This window comes from Choristoneura fumiferana, chromosome 26, assembly GCF_025370935.1.
Source record: "Choristoneura fumiferana chromosome 26, NRCan_CFum_1, whole genome shotgun sequence".
Classification (NCBI taxonomy): Eukaryota; Metazoa; Arthropoda; class Insecta; order Lepidoptera; family Tortricidae; genus Choristoneura; species Choristoneura fumiferana.
In genome coordinates this window covers 2,112,712-2,133,883 of record NC_133497.1, presented here as the reverse complement: position 1 = coordinate 2,133,883, position 21,172 = coordinate 2,112,712, and the positions used below count along the sequence as shown (strand labels likewise).

General features: G+C 38.3%; 1 protein-coding gene across 1 annotated transcript; it reads right to left on the bottom strand.

Moving 5' to 3' along the window:
• Positions 1–2,346: 2,346 nt before the first annotated feature.
• LOC141442997 (venom protease-like) lies at positions 2,347–20,589 on the bottom strand. Its single transcript, XM_074108210.1, has 10 exons — positions 20,445–20,589; positions 18,534–18,634; positions 17,827–17,952; positions 14,977–15,109; positions 12,177–12,328; positions 11,084–11,208; positions 8,112–8,261; positions 7,049–7,178; positions 3,939–4,070; positions 2,347–3,022 (listed from the first exon to the last, which is right to left on the bottom strand). The coding sequence occupies exons 1-10, from the start codon at positions 20,503–20,505 to the stop codon at positions 2,855–2,857; spliced, it is 1,278 nt and encodes a 425-aa protein (XP_073964311.1). The 5' UTR covers positions 20,506–20,589; the 3' UTR covers positions 2,347–2,854.
• Between the last annotated feature and the right edge of the window lie 583 nt (positions 20,590–21,172).

Below are 21,172 nucleotides of genomic sequence, written 5' to 3'. Positions count from 1 at the left end.
ATAGATATTATATCATCTACCGGTATGTCTTATTCTTATTTATTTGCTTTTATCTATTAGAATAAGTGAACCAATTTTGAATTATTTACAGTTCCAAAGCTAAACAAACTCAGATTTACGGTGACTTTTTGTTAATAGCTGGAAGATTAGATACATAATATAAAAAATATACTTGAAGTTAATTAACTACTCGTATTACACGGATTTATGCACAGGTTGCACTGATATTTAGCATTATAGGAGCGTGCAGGAGATAAGGACTAGCCAATATAAGTGTGGAAAATGTCAAGCAAAAAGGGCTAATAATTAATCGTAAAACAAATTCTCCTTTAGCCATCATAAGTAGCTGTAGCTGTTCTAATCTTCTGGGTCAATGATTGTTATGAAAGTTGGTTTAATAAAGTGTATAAGTTGACGTTTTTGGTTTGGTGTACATGTCGGTATGTATATCTACTGCCTGCTACTGTAGTATAAGAAGTATAGCAAATAAATGATGTTAGTCACTGCCTCGATTTTGTCGTGCCTCGCTTCGCTCGTGTTTTAAGTTCTCCGCCACTCGTTGGGAATTGCCTACTTTCTGCAATTGTATCCTAAATAACTATTTTCCTAAGCTATTTTCGCACTGCAAATGACGGGAAATAAAAAAAAACTTCAACCATTCTATCTTATTTACTTAATTTTTGTTAAATCGACTTTATAGATTAATTAAAATATGTTTACATAAACAATTATTGAATAATGAATACTTACATAACGGACCATAAATGAAATTTACAGTTATTATTAAATTTTAATATTTCAACATTATTTAATTTGGCTGTATTCGAAAAAGTTCCCGGGTCCATTCTAAGGTTCTAATTAGTGAAAAAAAAGAAAATTCAAAATAGCGGGAGTTTGTTTTGCTTTTGCACGGAGTTCTTGAAAATTGAAAGAAATAAAAGAGTTAATCACTATTTAAACGACTTTTTATCTGTGAGAATGTGTGACTTTGGTGAATTAAGTGATGCAGAAATGATGACGCCGCCAGGAATAAAACAGGCGGCAATAGAAGTGAGCAGTAATTTGCTACATTTAAAATAGAAAAATTAATTTATTGTCTGTTACCTATGTAAGTATTCATTATTTATTAATTGTTTATGTTTGAGCTCGTAGAAAAAGTAATGTATGCAACTATTCATAATCAGCCATTGAGATTATCGCTTCGCCTCATGTCATAAACTCGCACTCGTGTCTCAATGGCCCTTATTATAATACAGTTGCATAAAATACTATACATACGTACTTAGAGAATCAAAGGTAATTAGTTTTTCCAACATGAACCGTGAGGAGGTAATTTTTGAGGCACAGAGACACCCGATGGAGCCCTTAAAAGCAATAGCCGTGTCAGCAGCATAGGAGAAGACGTGTCCGCAGGCAAGATTCAAGCCAGTAAGGTCACTCATGTAAATGAAGAATAGAGAAGAACCGAGAACACTTCCCTGCGGGACACCGTAAGATACGGTAGCCTCACGATTCTCAACATTACCGTTTCACTTTTTGAGTCCGCCCGTGCAAGTAATCACTCACGAAATCCAGTGCAGGCACAGCCCCTCATTCCAATTCGCTCATGCTTACGCACAAAACGACCCCTTGCATATTATTTGGAGAATTTCTAATTACTGAACACTGATCTTTTTTTGTGTCAGTTTTGATTTTCTTCTAAAAACGGCGAAGCGCAACACAAAAATTTGAATTTCGAGAGTATTTCAAAAACATTCAAGAATGCATGTTCCGATATTTTTAACTACTTAGGACACTCCAAAATATCTGATATCAACTGTACTATTCAAATTTCAAAGATCAAATGATTAATTCAGTAAATAGGCCGCAATGGGCACGTCATTTTTTTTAAACTATCTACCAGCGCCTTCAAGACCATCATTGCCCCAAGAAACTTGGTAAAAAGTATTTTTTTCAAAATAAAATAATTACAAATAAAATATTTAATAACTACAGTATAAAATCGAAGAAAAAAAATTACATGAAAAGAACAATAATAATACAGGGATGTATGGGGGTATTGGGGTCCCTTAGTTAGAAAACTAAAACTAAACATGTAACTATATATACGTTCAGTGGAAATGTAAAATGCTTAGACAGTCATAAATTAAAAAAAAAAATATTCTGAAATATACATTTTAGGTCAAGTAATCATTAAGCTTTTGGATTCCAAAGGCAAACTCACGCTAGTATTATATATTTAGAATCTGTTTAAGTATAGCTTACTACAACTCTGACTATCCACAGGTAAACCCAGTCATATAAACAAACAGACAGTTTACACCTTTGTAATAATGTTAGTTTAAATGAAACTACATAGTTTTATTTATGATCGTTTTATTTTTTCACAGTAAAGAAATAATTTGAGTATTAAAAATACATCCTTTTTTGTTTGCCCCAAGAAATGCATTGACTACACAAAATAAGGATTCACCTTTCTGTCCTCGTAATGAAGAACGCAGTAATCGCGAAATAACGCTTTCGAGAGCGTGAAAATTAATAAATTACTGCACTGACTATGTATAAATATAAATTCACTTTCGGTTTTTTGGTATGAAAATAGTTCTGAATTTTAAGCAGCACAACATGGGAAGTTACTGCACTTTAAACTAGAAAGTGCTAATATGTAACTGCGTTTTGTTAATATCTTTTATTGCGTTCTTCGTTACCTACGATGGCAATTTTGCCATACATCACGACATACAAATATGGCATTAGGATGTCGTAATTAAAATCCTGGTCACATCACCTCATTTGCGCCACAAAATCCTGGTCACATCGCCTTATTTGCGTACAAAATCCTAGTCACATCACCTTATTTGCGCCACACGTTCTCAACGATCCAAGGAAGGTAGGCCCTAACGTCGGTATAGATGCCTGGCAGGCCTGAGCCGCAGCCAGGCCCGAACGAGACCACGCCGCGGACGATGTATGTGCAGTGCAGGTCACGGGCCAGTGCCATCAGGGGGCCTCCGCTGTCGCCCTGGAAGCGAAAACGTTAAACATATTGAAATGGTACCCTTTGATTATGATGAAAAACATTATCAACTTATCAACTAACTAACTAACTTATTATTATTAACTTGTTTTTCGATATGGTTTCACGGGATACCCGTAAAAGTAACAAATTTGGAGTTTAAATAAAAAATACAAAAAGACTCCAAAAAACCAATCATAATTATCAACTTAGCCTATAACTGGTCTAAATTAAATCGCATAACGTAACGTTCCCAATTGAAATTGGCGTTAGGTTATTTTGCATAATTATTAATCCGCATAATATTAAAAAGCATAACTAAATATGAATAGTTCTGAGCCTAGCCTAACCGCGTCGGTTTTTCCCTGTCCCAGCTAATTCACTCGCTTGATAAAATTATGCGAATTCACTCAATGAATAGCTCGACATCTGGAATAACATAATGGTTACTTTTTATCCCGACATTCAGGATCCCCGGATATCCCGTCACGGATCGGGTTTAAAATCTTGAAATCTCAACCGCTGGGCTTAGAGTCATGAGGGAAAGTTGATTTAAGTGCAACGTCAATGAATATCATAATATAATTTTTGTGAATTCCCACGAGAATTTTGTAAAATCCCAGAATTTCTATTCAACTGCTGGATCCAACGGATTTATGTGCGAAGCCGCGATAGGTACGTAACTACAAAAATTTGTCTCCTGGCCGATCCACGCGTTGGCGGGCAAATTCAAATATCCTGGCAGGCCAATTTGTGGCCCGCGGGCCTGGTATTAGCCAGCTTTGCATTAGTAGACATAATTTTGTAGATTTAAAACAGGGTCACGCCGTTTAATCACCTAGTCAGATTTCAGAATTGTGTTTTGTTATGTATGTTAGTCTATGCCTGAAATAAATGGTGTTATTATTATAAATGTACTCACGCGGCATGAGTCAGCTCTGTCCTCATTTACGGTGCCTGCGCACAGCATGGAGTCTTTTAGAAATACTTTTTTGACATTATCGGGAAAGCGCGACTTGCAGTCCGTCTCATAATCCAACTCTGCGATGTACACCTGCAAAATTGAGCACCACATATCAATAATGTTTTGAACTTTCGTGATTTTTAGGCGAAACATAACTACAACTACAATCGGGACTGTAATGCTAACAACGAGTAGGTAATAATTAAATAATTGATTGAATCAGGCGTTACTTTGCGGAGGTCCTAATCAATGAACTAAAATAACACATTATTTTAGTTTAGACTATCGCGGTCATTACTAATTTTATGAATTAATTCGGGTTTTGTTCCGCGTACCTCGATTTTAGCGAAGCTCGATATTTCGTCACAGTTGCATGCGCCATGATCACGAGACGACGACTAGTCAAATTTAATTCATAGAACTAAAAATATTTCTTTGCTCACCCGCGACCTTTATGATAGCTACGTTTATGCAAGATATGCGTGTTCATGCAGTTTCCCCACCCTCACACAAACCCATCTATCACCACCACCACACTACATTGACGCGTTTTGTTTATTGAGTAATAATAAATTAACTCTCCAGTCTCCAGTACAGTAAAGTAGTACTTATACATTAAGTTAGCATAGTTAAGGGTGATTATTTGAGCATTGGGAAGCCGTGGTGGCCTAGTGGTTTGACCCATCGCCTCTCAAGCAGAGGGTCGTGGTTCAAACCCCGGCTCGCACCTCTGAGTTTTTCGAAATTCATGTGCGGAGTTACATTTGAAATTTAACCACGAGCTTTGCGGTGAAGGAAACATCGTGAGGAAACTGCACAAACTGCGAAGCAATTCAATGGTGTGTGTGAGTTCCCAATCCGCACTGGGCCCGCGTGGGAACTATGCCCAAACCTCTCATTCTGAGGGGAGGCCTGTGCCCTGCAGTGGGACGTATATAGGCTGGGATGATGATGATGATTTGAGCATTTGTTCGGTATGATTTTGGTGTGCATGTTTTTGTTGACAGAAGATTCTGTTATAGGTAGTTTCCAGGTTATCCAGTAGAAGTAAATGGCTTTTGGCCACATGTGCGCTTATGGATTAGTCGCGGTAGTTCCTTTAGCTGTTTCTTTAAAGGAGCTATAATTGCGTTTTTTTTTCGCAATAGATAGTTCCCAAAGGCATTTATTTCATGTATTTCAGAAATTAGACTGGAAAACCAAGGGAGTGAGAGTAGGTGCCATTTACCTGAGTCATTTGAGATTCGCAGATGATATTGTTGTACTTGCAGAAACATCTAGAGAACTTGAAAAAATGATACATTCGCTGCTTCTAGAAAGTGCCAGAGTTGGACTAGAGATGAATGCTTCCAAGACAAAAATAATTACGAATAGTCAAAGATTTCCTATAAGTTCAAATGGTCAAAACATAGAATACGTAGACAAATACATATACCTGGGTAAACAGGTATCTTTCAGTACAACAAATAATATAGAAGAAGTGGAAAGAAGATGTAAAATAACTTGGAATAAATTCTGGTCCTTAAAGGAGATTTTAAAAGGAGATTATACATTAAATATTAAAAAAACTGTAATTGATACCTGTCTTCTGCCTACCTTATTGTATGGTTGTCAGACATGGCTTACACACATCAAGTTAAAGAAAAAATAGAGACAACACAGAGATCAATGGAAAGAAGTATACTAAAAATCAGGAAAATATATAAAATAAGGTCAGAAATTATAAGGAAAAAAACGAAACTAACTGATGCCTTAACACAGGCTTTAAAAGTGAAATGGCAATGGGCTGGTCATATTTCGAGATTCCAAGACAATAGATGGACCATAAAAGCAACGAGTTGGAAGGGGCCATTAGGAAAAATAAATGTCGCAGACCAACAAACGGTGGCTGATGATATTGTTGAAAAGCGGGGCGTGACTGGATGACCCTCGCCAGAAATAGAGAATTGTGGAAAGAGAAAGAGGAGGCCTTCACCCAAACGGGATCCGCATCACAGAAAGATAACTAACCCTACTAACATTAGATTAATAAGTAAAAGTAATAACACGACTACTAATAGTACTTGAATTGTAAAATGTTTGATGTGGAAATAAAAAGGCTTATTATTTATTATTTAGTTCCCAAAGGCGTCGCCAGCTGGTGGCCCATGAGGGGGCAAGTTGATATGGAGAATGAGAAAAGTATGAATTGTAGGTATTTATTGGAATTGGTAATTACACCTACAGTCACGATCGTTAATTTGGACCCACTTAAGATCGAATATCTGTCATTTCACTATTTCACAAAAGTGCTTTTTTGTTTTGGCAAGTAAGTGCATAATAATAATAGTTGTAAAATTAATTATGTCTACGTACCTAATAAATTTACATTTACGTTTTTAAAGTCACACAATAAATTAGTTTTCTAGTTCACATATTATCTATTTATTTATGTAGTCTTATGTAGTAAATAACGATCCGAGGGTTGCCGACGGTGCTGGCTGAAAAGACAGCGCTGGGGTGTTTTTAACGCTTCAGCCTTATGCTGAGCCAGTGTCCGATTCACAACCGAAATGACACATACCTTTGTGTTGTTTATTTGTACCTAATCATATTGTTGTCTTGTGTTGTGATTGTGAATAAATGTATTTTCTTTCTTATTTTGTATGGCAATTCAAAGCACTTTTTCACGAAATGGGTCCCAAATTAACGATCGTGACCGTACAGGAATGATCGATCAAGCAAGTCAAGTCAAAGACTTTGGACTGGTTTGTTTATTGGTTGCTTTACATTTGCCAACTTTTTAGAATCTCTAGGGAGGGGGAGGGCAGCCGCCCTCCCTTCTCCCCCCTGGCGACGCTCATGCTAGTTTCTTCACAAGAGATTAGCAAGAGATGAAGGAAGAACTGCGTTTATTTTTGCCCTTGTTCCTTTGCAAGAACTGAAAGTGCTTGCTACTGCGAAGGAATGCAATAGTTCTTTCGTAGGAACAGCGAAAGGAACTAAGTACCGCGAATAATACCAGTAATTATAGCTCGCATATCAAATTCTATTCCTACTCAGCAGTGGGACAGTATAGTGGGGTTCACCTTCAAAAGCTCTTCAGAAGACGTTGCTGATAGGGTTCCCCCCCACCCCGCCAGAATCCTGTTGGAGTCCATCACCTCCAACCCTGATGTAGGCAAGCATGCTGGCCGTATGAATTCACTCAACGTCACTCTGGAAACAGTAAAAGATGTTTAAGACTCATCATTAATGCACTAGCAGATGATCAGGCTGATGATTAATCATTATAGCTATATGATTGATTCAAACATTTGCTAAGATCTGTATGGACCAGGAGCCAACGACAGCCAGACTTTGTTAATGTATAAACGTTGAAAGTTTTTTTTACATATGGTAACACAGGTAAGAACGATCCCAACTATGAAATTTAGATATTCGTGGCTATGTTAGGTAGCACGTATTAAACAAGTACAAATTTCACCTCAATTCGGTTACAGTATATAACTCAATTAATTTTAGTTTAGAGAACTACTTCTTATATGTGTTGACAATATTTATTTATCTGAGTTGGAATATTTTTATAAATTCTGTTGCCAAACACTTTGCAGGGTTGCACACCCCTGTAAGACACCCTTAAATTATGTTTGAATAGACGCTTGACAATAGTAGATTGATAAACAAGGGTTGTGATTGATCATTTACACTCGAGTTGAACACTAATTTTCATCACAAATGAGAGGAAATAAAGAAAAACCGTTATAAATGTAAACAGAGCGGAGAAAATTTATCGCGCCAAACGGTTTTTTTTAATTGACTTCGCGCTCTTTGGCTTTGGCACATTCAGCCAGCACTGGCCAGCAGCATCATGCCAGCATGGACGTTTGGAGGTAAGTATTACGCAATACAATCTCCTTGTTTACCAGTTCGTGAATACAAAGGAGCACCATTCGATTTTTAAATTTACTTACATCCCTAAAGATGTAAATCGAATTTATAACACGGCTTTCAACTTTCAGAGCTTAAGTGATGAAAAATTTAATGGCAAAGCTTTTTATAACCAAATAGGTAGAGTACCTTATTATGCGACTCACAACTAAAATAACGGGCTCGCTTCACCCTAAAACAGCGACTTAGATTATTACTGACCTCCTGTGGAGTTCTAGCAGCGCTATGTCGTGCGGTTTTTTGTCCTTTTCGTAAAACTTGTGGGCGATTACGTTGACGATATTGTACAGGAAGCCATCCCGGGCCCGAGTCTTGTTGTTCACCCCCAACAGAGCGTAACGGATCGCTCCGCTGCAAACACATAATTTTGTACCTTATTCCCGGTACATTTATAACTGTCTTACATACCCACACTGCAAAGGGCCAAATATCTCCTATTTAGGAGCGTTTATACCTTCTGAGCTGGCAACGTTGCATTGTTGATAGTTTTTCTTGATTATTCCATAAAAATTGAATGAAAATTAAAAATGTCTGATAGAACACTTCTTAATATATAAGTTAATGTGTCTACTCCAATGATTATTCGTGATAGGCTTTTATATTATTTAAAAACGAATTAATATCGGATCGGATAATGTGAAAACGCTCTGAGGTCTCAATCACAATGGAGAGCGGAATATGACCCTGTGACACATGATGACGTGACACCAACGCCACATTGGTGACATTATTGACATGTTTACTCCGCAACACCATTATATAGCAATTTATACATTTTTTATTTTGAAAATACTCGACAATCCGAATTTTCCGACTACAAGTTGTCAACTCGGATCGACAATTTTTTTACGCTCTTCAAATTGATGTGCATTTTCGAGTCTACTGTAGACCGGTACGAAATTATTAATATAGACGGTACAATTGATTGCAACCACAAAACGCGCGAGCCGAGCGAGCGAAGCGAGCGCGCCGCCATTACGGCCGGCCAAGCCAGGACCTTATTTATTTCGGATGGGATTTATTTATATGGCCCTTACCAGTGCTGGTTATGTACGGGGAACAAGGGAATTTTGTTTATATTATTACCAGGGATCACTAATTAGTTTCTTAAGATCATAAGATTAAGAAGGTCCGATTTTTTTTTATAAAATAATTAACATCGCGGCCCGTTTCTACTTGAGTTTATTAATTAGGCAAACTTAGGCTGTTTCACCATCCATTTATTAGCGTTAACTGCTGGCGGTTAGGTGTGATGCCGTCTCTATTTGTTTTGTTCGAATAGACGGAGACGGCATCACATTCAACCGTCGGTTAACGCTAATCAATGGATGGTGAAACAGCCCCTAAGTTTGCCTAATTAATAAACTCTTCCAATTAACTTTTGAGCAGTCGAAAATGTGAAATAGACATAAAGATGCAGTATGCAATAATAATAATAATAATAATCCATTTATTTCAAACACAATGTCCATAGATGGTTAGTAATATTAAATCTTACAACTGCAATGAAAACAATGAATAGTTAACAATTTATAATGTAACTAGCTTTTGCCCGCAGCTTCGCTCGCGTTAAATTTGGAGTAACATACATTTACTTTCTGCGATCCTTTTTTCGTGTTTTGATTAATTTTCGGAGGATTACATGGAAATTGTATCAACCTACATACGTAATTAATTATGATTCTTACCAGCTTTGAAACCCTGCTTCACTGATTCAGGGTTGAAATTTTAGAAAACGTTAAAGTACTGCGCGTTTCTTTTGCCCGCGACTTCATACACCATATAGGATTATATCCTGAGAAATTGTAAAGTAGTGCACCCTAGTGCACCTCTGCATTACTTTAGGTCCATCTATGCAAAATTTGAACGATTGTGTTGCTCTGAAAATGAGCTCTTTTTGAGTTCGAAATGCGTCAGTGTAAAGTGGTGGTGGTGATAGATGGATTTGTGTGATTTGTGTGTTCTTACAGTGTGGAGGTGGAGGAACTGCATGAACACACATTGCATGGGCACAAAAGTAGCTATTATAAAGGTCGTGGGTGGGCAAAGTAATTGTGTCAGTTCGTTGAACGTTCGTGTAAAATTTCGTATCTATGCTATCAGCCCTTGAGGAGTTCCGTCATCAGCAGACGACCCTGGCTGCAGCATCAGGCGGTGTACATAATATAAACGCATTGTCATTGAAATTTAACAATCATGTAAAATCTTTTGCGTGCGCCAATAACTTTTGAGGAGTTCCCTTCTACGGAGACGATCCTCGCCAGGATGAGCAGGATGTCACTGCTAAATAATTGTTACCAGATTTACATCAGTTTGCCAAATCTCCAGTCCCCAGTTTTATTGGATTAGCTTATGCGTTTTCTGATTCAGTTGGTATATAAAATTCTCTTTATTCGTTTTATCCCGTGGGATATTCGGAAAATCTTTGAAACAGTTTTTACCTATTAGTATTATCTACCTGCATGCCAAATTTGAAGTCCTTAATATTTATAATTACGGAGTTAGGGGCACTTTGAAGCGAAAATATAAATCCCATTTTATTCCCTATCCCATAGGAATTTTGATAAATCCTGAAAATTTATTTTAGCTGTTAATATTACCTACTTGCTCGCCAAATTTGAACTCTCTAATAATTATAGTTACGGTAAAAGGGTCAATAATTGAAAGTGAAAATACAAATCCTTTTTATTCACCAGCCCGTGGGAATTTCGTAAAATCCTGAAAGTCGTTTTTAGCTGTTAGCATTCTCCATAGAATATGTGAAGAGCATGATAAAGTGTTTAAACAAACAAAGGTTGCTCTTATCTATCTTATTGAACAAGTACAGAATGTTCCTCTGTATTTATAGGAGTGGTGTTGGGAACTACTTCTTGGTGCAAAATTTTCTGTTAGCTAAGTTCCTGAAATTGTATAAGTACCTAAGTAGTCAAATGAATTTGTGCGCTTTATGCATTTCTTTTATTTTCCCAGTCTCAGAAAGTTTGTTTTATGTAAATAGTGAGACAGGAGTACCTACGCTCACCCTCGCTTCGCTCGGTTAACGAATTATTAATGTTATGCACGCATGATGTGTTTAACTATAATTGGATAAACACTCTGTTATTACATTATGCCATAAGATTATATTGTAAGTTGGTAAACACGGCAAGTTGTATTGATTCATAATGTCTTACTAGTCAGGATGTGATAGCACGTGGGCCGCGGTCAGTATGAACTTGTCACTGATCAGGCTCCCACCGGCGACCCATTGCAGGGGCGGTATGCCAGTGTTATAGTCGTTCCGGCAGCCTAGGAGCGCCTGCAACCAACCAATGAGGGTTTTTCGACAAAAGAAATATCGCTAGATGGCGTAAGTATCGTGAGCTTCGTTTGACATTTCTGTCATGCTTGTGGTTACTGATTATCTAAATGAGCCAATCGCAAGCAAGACTGATGCATCAAACGGACCTCACGATAGTTACGCCATCTAGCGATATTTCACCATCATTGCGCGAACCATTTAAAAACATAAAACAAATACGACGACTACCAAAAATCATTTGCCTGTGAGGAGGGTTATTTACTTATAACGAGATAAAATATGGGTTTTATTACTGGAATTCCACACACGTCTGGTCGAAGTGTCGTTTAGACATGCGATTAGGCGATGAACGATACGACTGTGCGACATGCCATTTGTACGAACCTCATATAACCTAACTTACTTTTCTGATAGCAGTTCCTGTTCTAACGTAACCTAATTTTCTGGGAGCAGTTTATAATTGTGCAAGGTTCGCAATTCTAAGCTAACCTAATTTTTTTGGTAGCAGTTCATTATGTGCAAGGATCGCAGTTCTAACCTAACCTAACTTACTTTTCTGGTAGCAGTCCATTTTGTGCAAGGCTCGTAATTCTAAGCTAACCTACTTTTTTGGTAGCAGTTCCTTTTGTGCAAGGATCGCAGTTCTAACCTAACCCAACCTACTTTTCTGGTAGCAGTCCATTTTGTGCAAGGCTCGCAGTTCTAAGCTAACTTACTTTTTTGGTAGCTGTTCCTTTTGTGCAAGGATCGCAGTTCTAACCTAATTCACTTTTCTGGGAGCAGTTCCTATTGTGCCAGGGTCGCAGTTCTAACCTAACCCACTTTTCCTTTACAGCACAATTTAATTTCGCACCAAGCTACGAACATTACCATTGATAGGGAAAGTCTTACATTTGAATAGTCAAACAATGCTACGTTGCACATTGTCTCGCAATCAACTGTACCGACTTTACAAGCTGTGTTACCATGTGTGGGAACTCCTTAGGTTCTGCAGGGGTGCCGTCCGATATACGATCACCGAACTGGTTGATGCCGCAGCCGTCCGCCCGAACTAACTTGTCATCTTGCGACTCATCTGCCACACAGGGTGAAACGTAGCGACGATATTCGAGACATTCTGAAAAAAAAAATAGCTTTATTAGAAAAAAACTAGCCTGTTATCCGCGACTCTGTGTCTGCGTAGGATTTCTTTATCGCTATCCCGCGGGAACTACGCAATTTTCCGGGATAAAAATAAAAATGTCCTACCCCAGGACTCAAACTATCTGTACACCGAATTTCATTGAACAAACAAACAGACTTATAAACTCTAGGGATGGATCAAGTGGCCAATGAAATGGACATGGTGGGTTCCTTGTCACGCGGAGTATCGCTTGATGTTGTAAAGCGCTGGTTGTTTCGTGCGGAAATCACAGCATTAGACGCATGCGATCAACGGAATGAGTTGCCGCGTCTATATCCCGAAAACACAGCATTATTTATTGCGGCAAACGCGTACGTTATAGTACATTGTGTCTTAAGGGCGGTAAATAAGGAATTACGAACGAGAGTCTATTAGAAGCCCGAAGCCGAAGTCGGTTCGTAATTCTAGTACCGCCCGTGCGACATACAATGTTTTTCATCACATTTGCGAGTAAAATTGTATATTTGTAAAAGAAAAACTAATATTTTATCAAAAATTGCCGATACCGCTGATTGCGCTCATTAGAGGCAATCCGCAGCATGTGCATGGCGTGCGTGTGCAGCGCGCGCACGGAGCAGCAGCACGCCATGCAGTAACAAACTCATTGACCGACCGCGGGCTTCATGACATGAACATTAGTACGGGCAATGACTCATGCGACCGACCACGGGTTTCATGAGAAGCACATTAAGGTCGAGGGTTTTATTTGGGGGGTTGCAACCAAGGTAGCCTGCATGTTACGACACTGTTTACGAGCAAGTGTGATGAAAACCGTTAAACGCGTACGTTAAAACTATACACGGCAACTTTGTTTTATGCGTACAACGTTGCGTTTGTAAAGCGATTTAAGTGTTTTGCTATTAAGGCACTAGTCCCACCGCCGACGATGAGCGAGAAGCGAGTAGAGCGAGTAACTAGAAACGAGTGGGTGAGCAGCGAGAAGCGAGTGTTGTTTTGTAGCTGGCTGTAAGCGAGTGTTCAAGTGCGACGGGCGATTACTCGCTCCACTCGACTGGCTCGTGCGGGGCGGCCGCCAAGCTGACATCGCTGAGCGAGTATCTATAGCTCAGCGAGTTTTATAGCTCTTGTCGCTGCGACAAAAGATGTAAGAGCGAGTTCTCGCCGGCAGTGTGAACCGCCAGCGATCAACTATTAATATATGTGTCTCTTTTACTCACACAGGATCTTATATCTTTTGTTCGTTTCTTGAGCGAGAAAATAGTCGATAGCCAATCGTTTCCTCGCTGGCGGTGAGACAACTGCCTAACGCAGCGATTACATAAAACGTATCTATGGAGTGTAATAGTAATAGTATCCTCCAAGCAGGTGAATGCGTGTGAATAAAAAGAAATGGTTATCAGAAAAAAGAAGCACTTGCTGCTGCGTTCACTGCGTAAAACAATGTTTGAACACAACTAGCAAATTAAAAATCTAATGGCTAGCCTTGGACGAGATTTTTTATTTCGTCCATTATTCCTTCAAAACTTTATAAACTTTATAAATCTTTCAGCATCCATTCCGTGAAGCTGTGGAACGAGTTGCGTTTGCTCATTAGGGAGTCCCCGTCTGTGGCCTCGCTCAGGGATAGATTGAAGAAACTGTGGAAGTAGGTAATCTTATTCTTTTTATTTTTTATTTATCCATCCATCCATCCATCCATAGCAGCCCTTAATTCGTCCGTCTTCGGACATAGGCCTCCTCTCCATTTCTCCACGCCTGGCGATCGACAGCCATATGCATCCATCCTCCACCCGCCTGTCGGCAGATATCGTCCTTCCACCTCATTGGTGGTCTCCCTCTACTGCGAGTGTTTTCACGAGGTCTCCACTCCAGTGTTCGCCTCGCCCAACGACCGAGGTTCATCCTGGCAATGTGCCCTGCCCATCTCCACTTATTCCTCTCGATCTCTTCCACCACGTCCCGAACTTTAGTGACTCGTCTGATCCACTCATTCTTTTTCCGATGCATGACAGTTATCCCGAGCATTGACCTCTCCATTGCTCTCTGTACAACACGGAGTCAGACTTCTCTGTCAGTGTGGTGGTTTCCATTCCATAAGTGAAGACGGGCAAGACACACTGGTTGAAGATTTTGGTTTTAAGGTGCTGGCGAATCTTCCTTGACTTATTTTTTATTTATATGTATTGTTTATTTATAATTTTTGTTTATTTATATAATATATGTCATACTAATTGTTGTTTATTAAGGGGCTGTTTCACCATCCATTGATTAGTGTTAACCGACGGTTAAATGTGATGCCGTCTCCGTCTATTCGAACAAAACAAATAGAGACTCCATCACACCTAACCGTCAGTTAACACTAATCAATGGATGGTGAAACAGCCCCTAAGTGTTTTTATTTATATGTTATATACCTATTCCTTTCTTCTCACTGTGCATAAATTACTGTTCGCCTATCTTTAAGTTTTCCTTTCCTGTATAGGTTAACTTGAAAAGATCCCTTTTAGGGATAAGTTCGCCTTTGTACTCTTTTGTTTTGTTGTTTTCTTTTTGTATTATTTTTGTGTTTTATGTACAATAAAGTATTTACATACATATAAACTTCGACAAGTTCGGCTTACTTTTAAAAGCTATGTCGTCCGCCTTGCTTGTCACTGTGGGCAAGGGGGGGCACTGCTTGGGCTCGGGGGGAGGCTCCACGTCCTTGGTGTTGTCGCAACACAGAGCTGGCATCTCCCCGTTGTAGCGGCATGTCTGTGGGACAATACGGAATCTAGAGATGGTGCGTATTTACGTTACCAGGTTTTGATATCAGGTATTGGCTTGCAAGTATACCAACCAGGTACCGACCCGATATACTTGCAAGACTTGAAAGTTTTTTTCCTTAAAGTAGGTACCTATACTGTCCCTTCGAAGTATATACTACTACTACGTCGAACTCGAAAATTATATCTTATATTCATACACATAAGGTTCAGATTGTGCTTATACGTGAAATAAAATACTTTCAAAGTACCTATTTTACGTCTTGATTGGAATATTTTGAATCTTATCTGTATAACAACAAGGTTTAATTTAAACTTGCAAGGAAGCAAGTATTCGACTCGTTGCGTTGGACAGAAAAACTTTGAAAGTATTTTGATAAAAACTGGCTTCTGCACCTGGTATGAGAAGGTGGTACTTTTAAGCCCTGGTACGCGATTTAGCAAGTATAACCCATCCCTAACTGAATCTGGTCCTAGCATCACGACATAAAGTACAATACAGATAATGGCTTTCCATCATATTTTATCGGAAAAGTTCATATTTATCGTGCTCTCTAATCTTATGGACCAAGATCGCACGGCAGCCAGACCTTCGTTGTTATAATAATAAAGGCTGAAAGTTTTTTTAATATAGATCTATCTCAGGTAAAAACGACCCCAACTATGAAATTTGGATATATGCGCTTTGAAAAAAAAAACACCTATCAAACGTCATAAAATTTCACCTCAAATTCATCATAATCTACTATAAAACTAAAGAATGATGGGCAAATTGGCCCATATAACTTGTAGCATATAACCAATACAAATCTCATGTATACATCAGTCAACTATTTTACCGACACTTTGGGCGTCTCCTGCGTTACCAAAATTGTCTCGGCGTTACCAAAAAATCGTACTTCCAACAAGATATTTCACGGTTTAATAGGTTGAACTTAGTAGGGGGTTCGCAACAAGGTTTATGTGATGGTGGCTGCAAGACTGGCAAGATGATTAAGATTGGTTTTTGGAGTCTTTTTGTATTTTTTATTTCAACTCCAAATTTGTTACTTATTTGTTGTTGTTTGTTTCAGTTTGTATTTTCGTTGGCAAGGATTCTAACCTATATTTGTAACCTTTTATTGAAATAAATAGTATAGGTACATTATATATGATGATGGTTGAAATATAAAATAACCTTAGTTTCTCCAACAGTCAATTTTTTATAACTTTCTTGGGGGCGGGGGGTTCGCTGTCGTCTAGAAACTTTAACAGGGGTACGTGGAGCCATAAGTTTGAGAAACCCCGATGTACACCATCAAATTACAGAAAAAACATGTTTACTTACAAAATCTGCAATTGTTTGAAAAATGTTGCGGACAGATTAGTGCCGGTAAAAAAGTTGATTGGCCCACCACGTGAACAAAAACCCCGGAGAAGAGAGTTACTAGCCTTCAAATATACACACACACGTTTATTACTACACTAGCTGTGCCCCGCATGCGTTGCAATGCTATTTCCCGTATATCCGACTCACGCTTGACCGTTTTCTCCCAGCCTTCACAGTCTAGTCGTCATAAATCATAACGCATGTTTAGTACTAAACGGGCCTAACTCAAAATTGGCGTAAAATTAGTTATTGTACTAAAACGGCTTATATCTGAGAGCACTATCGGCTCTCTTTCTTAAACCAGCCTAAATCGGGTATTATAAAGAGATAGCACGACTTGGTGCGTTTTACTTTTAACAAAATTGCAAATTTCATTTGGTGCTAAAGCAGCTAACTTCAGTCATGTTCCGACTTACTTGCGAGCAAGAAGTTGGCTTTCGTGAGCCATTTGAAGATAGATCGTTATTGCAAGAAGGAAAACATGAGTATTTTGAATAACTTTTAAGCAAATAAAAGCATATTTGGATTAACTTCTTTTTAGCACAAAAATCAAATGCACGATGAAGTGATGTAATTCGGATTGCCTCGTTTTATTAAAAATAATCCTTGAATACTTGGTGTTGTTTTAAGACATGCATCATTTATTATTTTTATTATTTCGCTACATTTGTAATAAAGTGATATATGAACAATGTTTTTTTAAACCTTAGCAATATTATTAAATATATAATAACAAATCGGTTTATAAGAAAAAAGTGCAAGTAGACATTATATACAACGTTAGTAATTATAAAAAACATAGTATACAAAATTAAATCCTACCAAATAATTCAATGGAAACGAGAAGTGCTAATTACTTGAACTTTAAACTCGATTTACCAAAATTCACGATTTTTGAGTTAAGACCGTTTATTACTAAGCATGCGATAATAGCAACTACAGCAAATGTTGGGATCAATAAGCCTACACACGTTCTAATTCTATTCGTGATTGGGATATGGTACCCAACCATACATTTTTGCCCATCATTATTTTTACAATATTTTGTTCAGAATGACATTAGAAATCACTTCCTACATTGCCAGATACTTTGTAGAGGTGCCCAACAACTCTGAAATAAATTGAAAATACAAACTGAAATATAGATGCACAGAAAAACCAGAAAAATAAGACCATCACTGGGAATCGAACCCAATCAATCAATTTAGGTTTTACGGGATGACCGTAAAAGTAAAATATTTTAAATTGAAATAAAAAATACAAAAAGATTCCAAAAAACCAATCTTAACTCTGAAATATGTTTTAATAGACGCATACGATATGATTGTGGTCCTTACCATATCGCGACCCTGCAGCATCCCCTTCTGGGTCCCTCCGAAGAAGGCCCTGAGTTCTCCGACCTCCCACACGGGGTTACCCCTAGGGCAGCACACAATCCTGGTCTTATCCATCCATTTGCACATCTGGAAGTTCAAGGAATTGATAAGTTGCTGTTTCAACCAGCTCATTTTTCTGGACACTTTTTTTGAAAAATGACTGAATATTCTGATACAGTTTTAGTTATCTGGTAGAAATACAGGAACTAACAAATAATCGAAAACAACATCAAAATCTACACAATTCGTAAAAAATGAGACCAGAAAATCGAGGCGGATGAAAGGCTCAAATAATCGCCCACCAACTTAATCCAGAACTTAGCAAAGCTTGTACTCGTACCCATAGGTACAAGCTGAAGGTACAAGCTTTGCTTAATGAACTAAAAGAATTTCCTCGCTCACCCGCGACCTTATGATAGCTAAGCTTATGCAAAATATTCGTGTTCATGCAGTTCCTCCACCTCCACACTGTGAGAACACACACAAACCCACCCACTGCACTGCATGAACACGCATATTTTGCATAAGCTTAGCTATCGTAAGGTCGCGGGTGAGCAAGGAAATTCTTTTAGTTCATTGATATGGACCTCCGCAAAGCAACGCCTAATTCAATAATGCTTTGCTTAGTTTTGGTAATAACTAACTAGTCCCAAACCATTGTTAGGTACCTTGGGTTTTTTATAATTTTGTAGTTGTTTATACGCAAAAGGGCACTTATTGATGGTCTCGCAAGTGCCCACCGTTTTGCCCTCCGCCTCGCAAGCGTCCCCTGAAATAAAATAAAGAAAATCTGTTATAATTGCATTTTTAATACAATACGGCTTGTTTCGCCCACCTTACTTTTTGTTGACTGTTTGGATTGTCATCCAACTTTAGGTATATACCAAATTTCAAGCCAATCTGACCATTGGATTTGGGCCAAAATGAACTTGCAAGATTTGACCAAAAAACAAGAACAAACAGGGCAAGTTAAATAAAAGCTTTTAAAATTGAACCGACTACAAAAATGCATGAAAATATTTTTCTACCAGTCTGAAGTCGGTGCCTCAGCACGAGCCAGCAGGAGGGATTGAAGCCCGATATGTAGTGCGTAGGTGAGTTAGACGACTACAGGTCCACTCCTGATGGCTCGTGATGAGGCACATCATCATCATCATCATCTCAGCCTATATACGTCCCACTGCTGGGCACAGGCCTCCTCTCAGAACAAGAGGGCTGGGGCCATAGTTCCCACGCGGGCCCAGTGCGGATTGGGAACTTCACACGCACCATTGAATTGCTTCGCAGGTTTGTGCAGGTTTCCTCACGATGTTTTCCTTCACCGCAAGGCTCGTGGTAAATTTCAAATGTAATTCCGCACATGAATTTCGAAAAACTCAATGGTGCGAGCCGGGGTTTGAACCCACGACCCTCTGTTTGAGAGGCGATAGGTCAAACCACTAGGCCACCACGGATGAGGCACGTAAATCCATAATTCCCGCGGGAACAATTGAGGCCATTGTCATTTAGTATACAGGCATGGAATAACGTCATTGACTAGCAAGTGTGATGAAAAATAATGTAAATGACATTATCCTAGTTATTTATTTATTTAGCCGTGGTGGCCTAGTGGTTTGACCTATCGCCTCTCAAGCAGAGGGTCGTGGGTTCAAACCGCGGCTCGCACCTCTGTGTTTTTCAAAATTCATGTGCGGAGTTACATTTGAAGTTTACCACGAGCTTTGCGGTGAAGGAAAACATCGTGAGGAAACCTTCACAAATCTGCGAAGCAATTCAATGGTGTGTGTGAAGTTCCCAATCCGCACTGGGCCCGCGCGGGAACTATGGCCCAAGCCCTCTTGTTCTGAGAGGAGGCCTGTGCCCAGCAGTGGGACGTATATAGGCTGGATGATGATGATGATGATTTATTTATTTACTAGCTGTTGCCCGCGAATACGTCCGCGTAGAATTCGTTTTCCGCTATCCCGCGGGAACCATTATGTTCAATTTTACGGGATAAAAATCCCATGTCCTTCCCCGGGACTCAAACTATCTGTATACCTACCGAATTTTATTTTAATTGGTTCAGTGGCTTGGACGTGATGAAGTAACAAACAAACAAGCAGACTTAGAAACTTTCGCATTTATAATATTATTAGATTACAAATAAATGATTACATCATTACTGTTATGAAACCAATTGTACATAAACAAAAAACAAAAAAGACAATTCATTTCTTTTCTATCTTCTTTTGCCTTCGACTTCCTTTGCGACTTATTTTTCAACAGTGTTTATCAATAAAACACGTCAGGATCGCTTACCTTCTTTCTAATGCTAATAAACGATGACATACATACCTACAAATATTGCAAGTAAAAAAAAATTACACCGAGCGTCCACCTTCTGTCCTAAAATACAATACATTACGATACTATGACAATCTTTATTAAACACAAACACATAGTAACCAGAACATGAACACAGGCCTGCTTGTTATAAACAGCATGATATAAAAAGTTTGTCATGTTTCTTAAAATACCATTATTATTTACCAAAATAGGTGTGAAAATGTAAATAAAAATAAAAAAAGCAAAATTACCTATCTCCAACCCCCATATGTAGACGAAACAAGATAATGTCACAGCAATTTTTAATAACATTTTGATATAGAAGTTGCTTATTTCCACTTTATGCGTCAGTTATTTAAACTGGTTTGGATGCTACTGGCCGAGGCGCTATCGCGGTCGCTTGCTGCTTATATGTATATTTAGACGTAGCTATAGCCTCGTCATTTAGAACTGGTATTTCTGAAGATTTTTCCTTGTTTAAGTAACTTATAAACGACATAATTTGAAGCATGCTTCCTGCAGCAAAAATACGAGATTTGTTTGTTAATTCCTACAGTTTTTTTTATCGAAAGAAGGCAAGTGATCTCGATGTGACTTTTTATTGAAAAACACTTTTCAAAAATAAGGCATAGCAAATATTTTAAAGATTGTTTTTTGTTTATTTTTTGTAATGTTTTGGTTTTTCTAAGTTTTATTAAATGAAATTTTGTAGGTAGGGTTGACCCTACTAAAGCACATAAAAATCTCATAAATCTTTGTTTTGATAGATAGAAGTCTGAATTTTTTACAGTACTTACTAAATTTTATTGGGTTTCGTGTGATATTATACAGTTTTCTTTAGAAATCTGTAGTAAGTCATCAAAAAAAAAAAAGTAAAAAATGGGAAATGTTTCACTGTGTCCATAGTGGTGTACAGAATGAAACATTACATATTTAACAATGAAACGTGAAAACTAATTTATTCTGTTTCATAATTTTA

Coding starts and splice junctions, on each gene's coding strand:
- LOC141442997 (XM_074108210.1), bottom strand. CDS start 20,505: ATGTTATTAAAAATTGCTGTGACATTATCTTGTTTCGTCTACATATGG. Junction 12,329..14,976: donor GGACGACATAGCTTTTAAAA/GTAAGCCGAACT, acceptor TTTTTTTTTCAG/AATGTCTCGAATATCGTCGC. Junction 4,071..7,048: donor CTTCTGAAGAGCTTTTGAAG/GTGAACCCCACT, acceptor TCAATTTTGCAG/GTGTACATCGCAGAGTTGGA.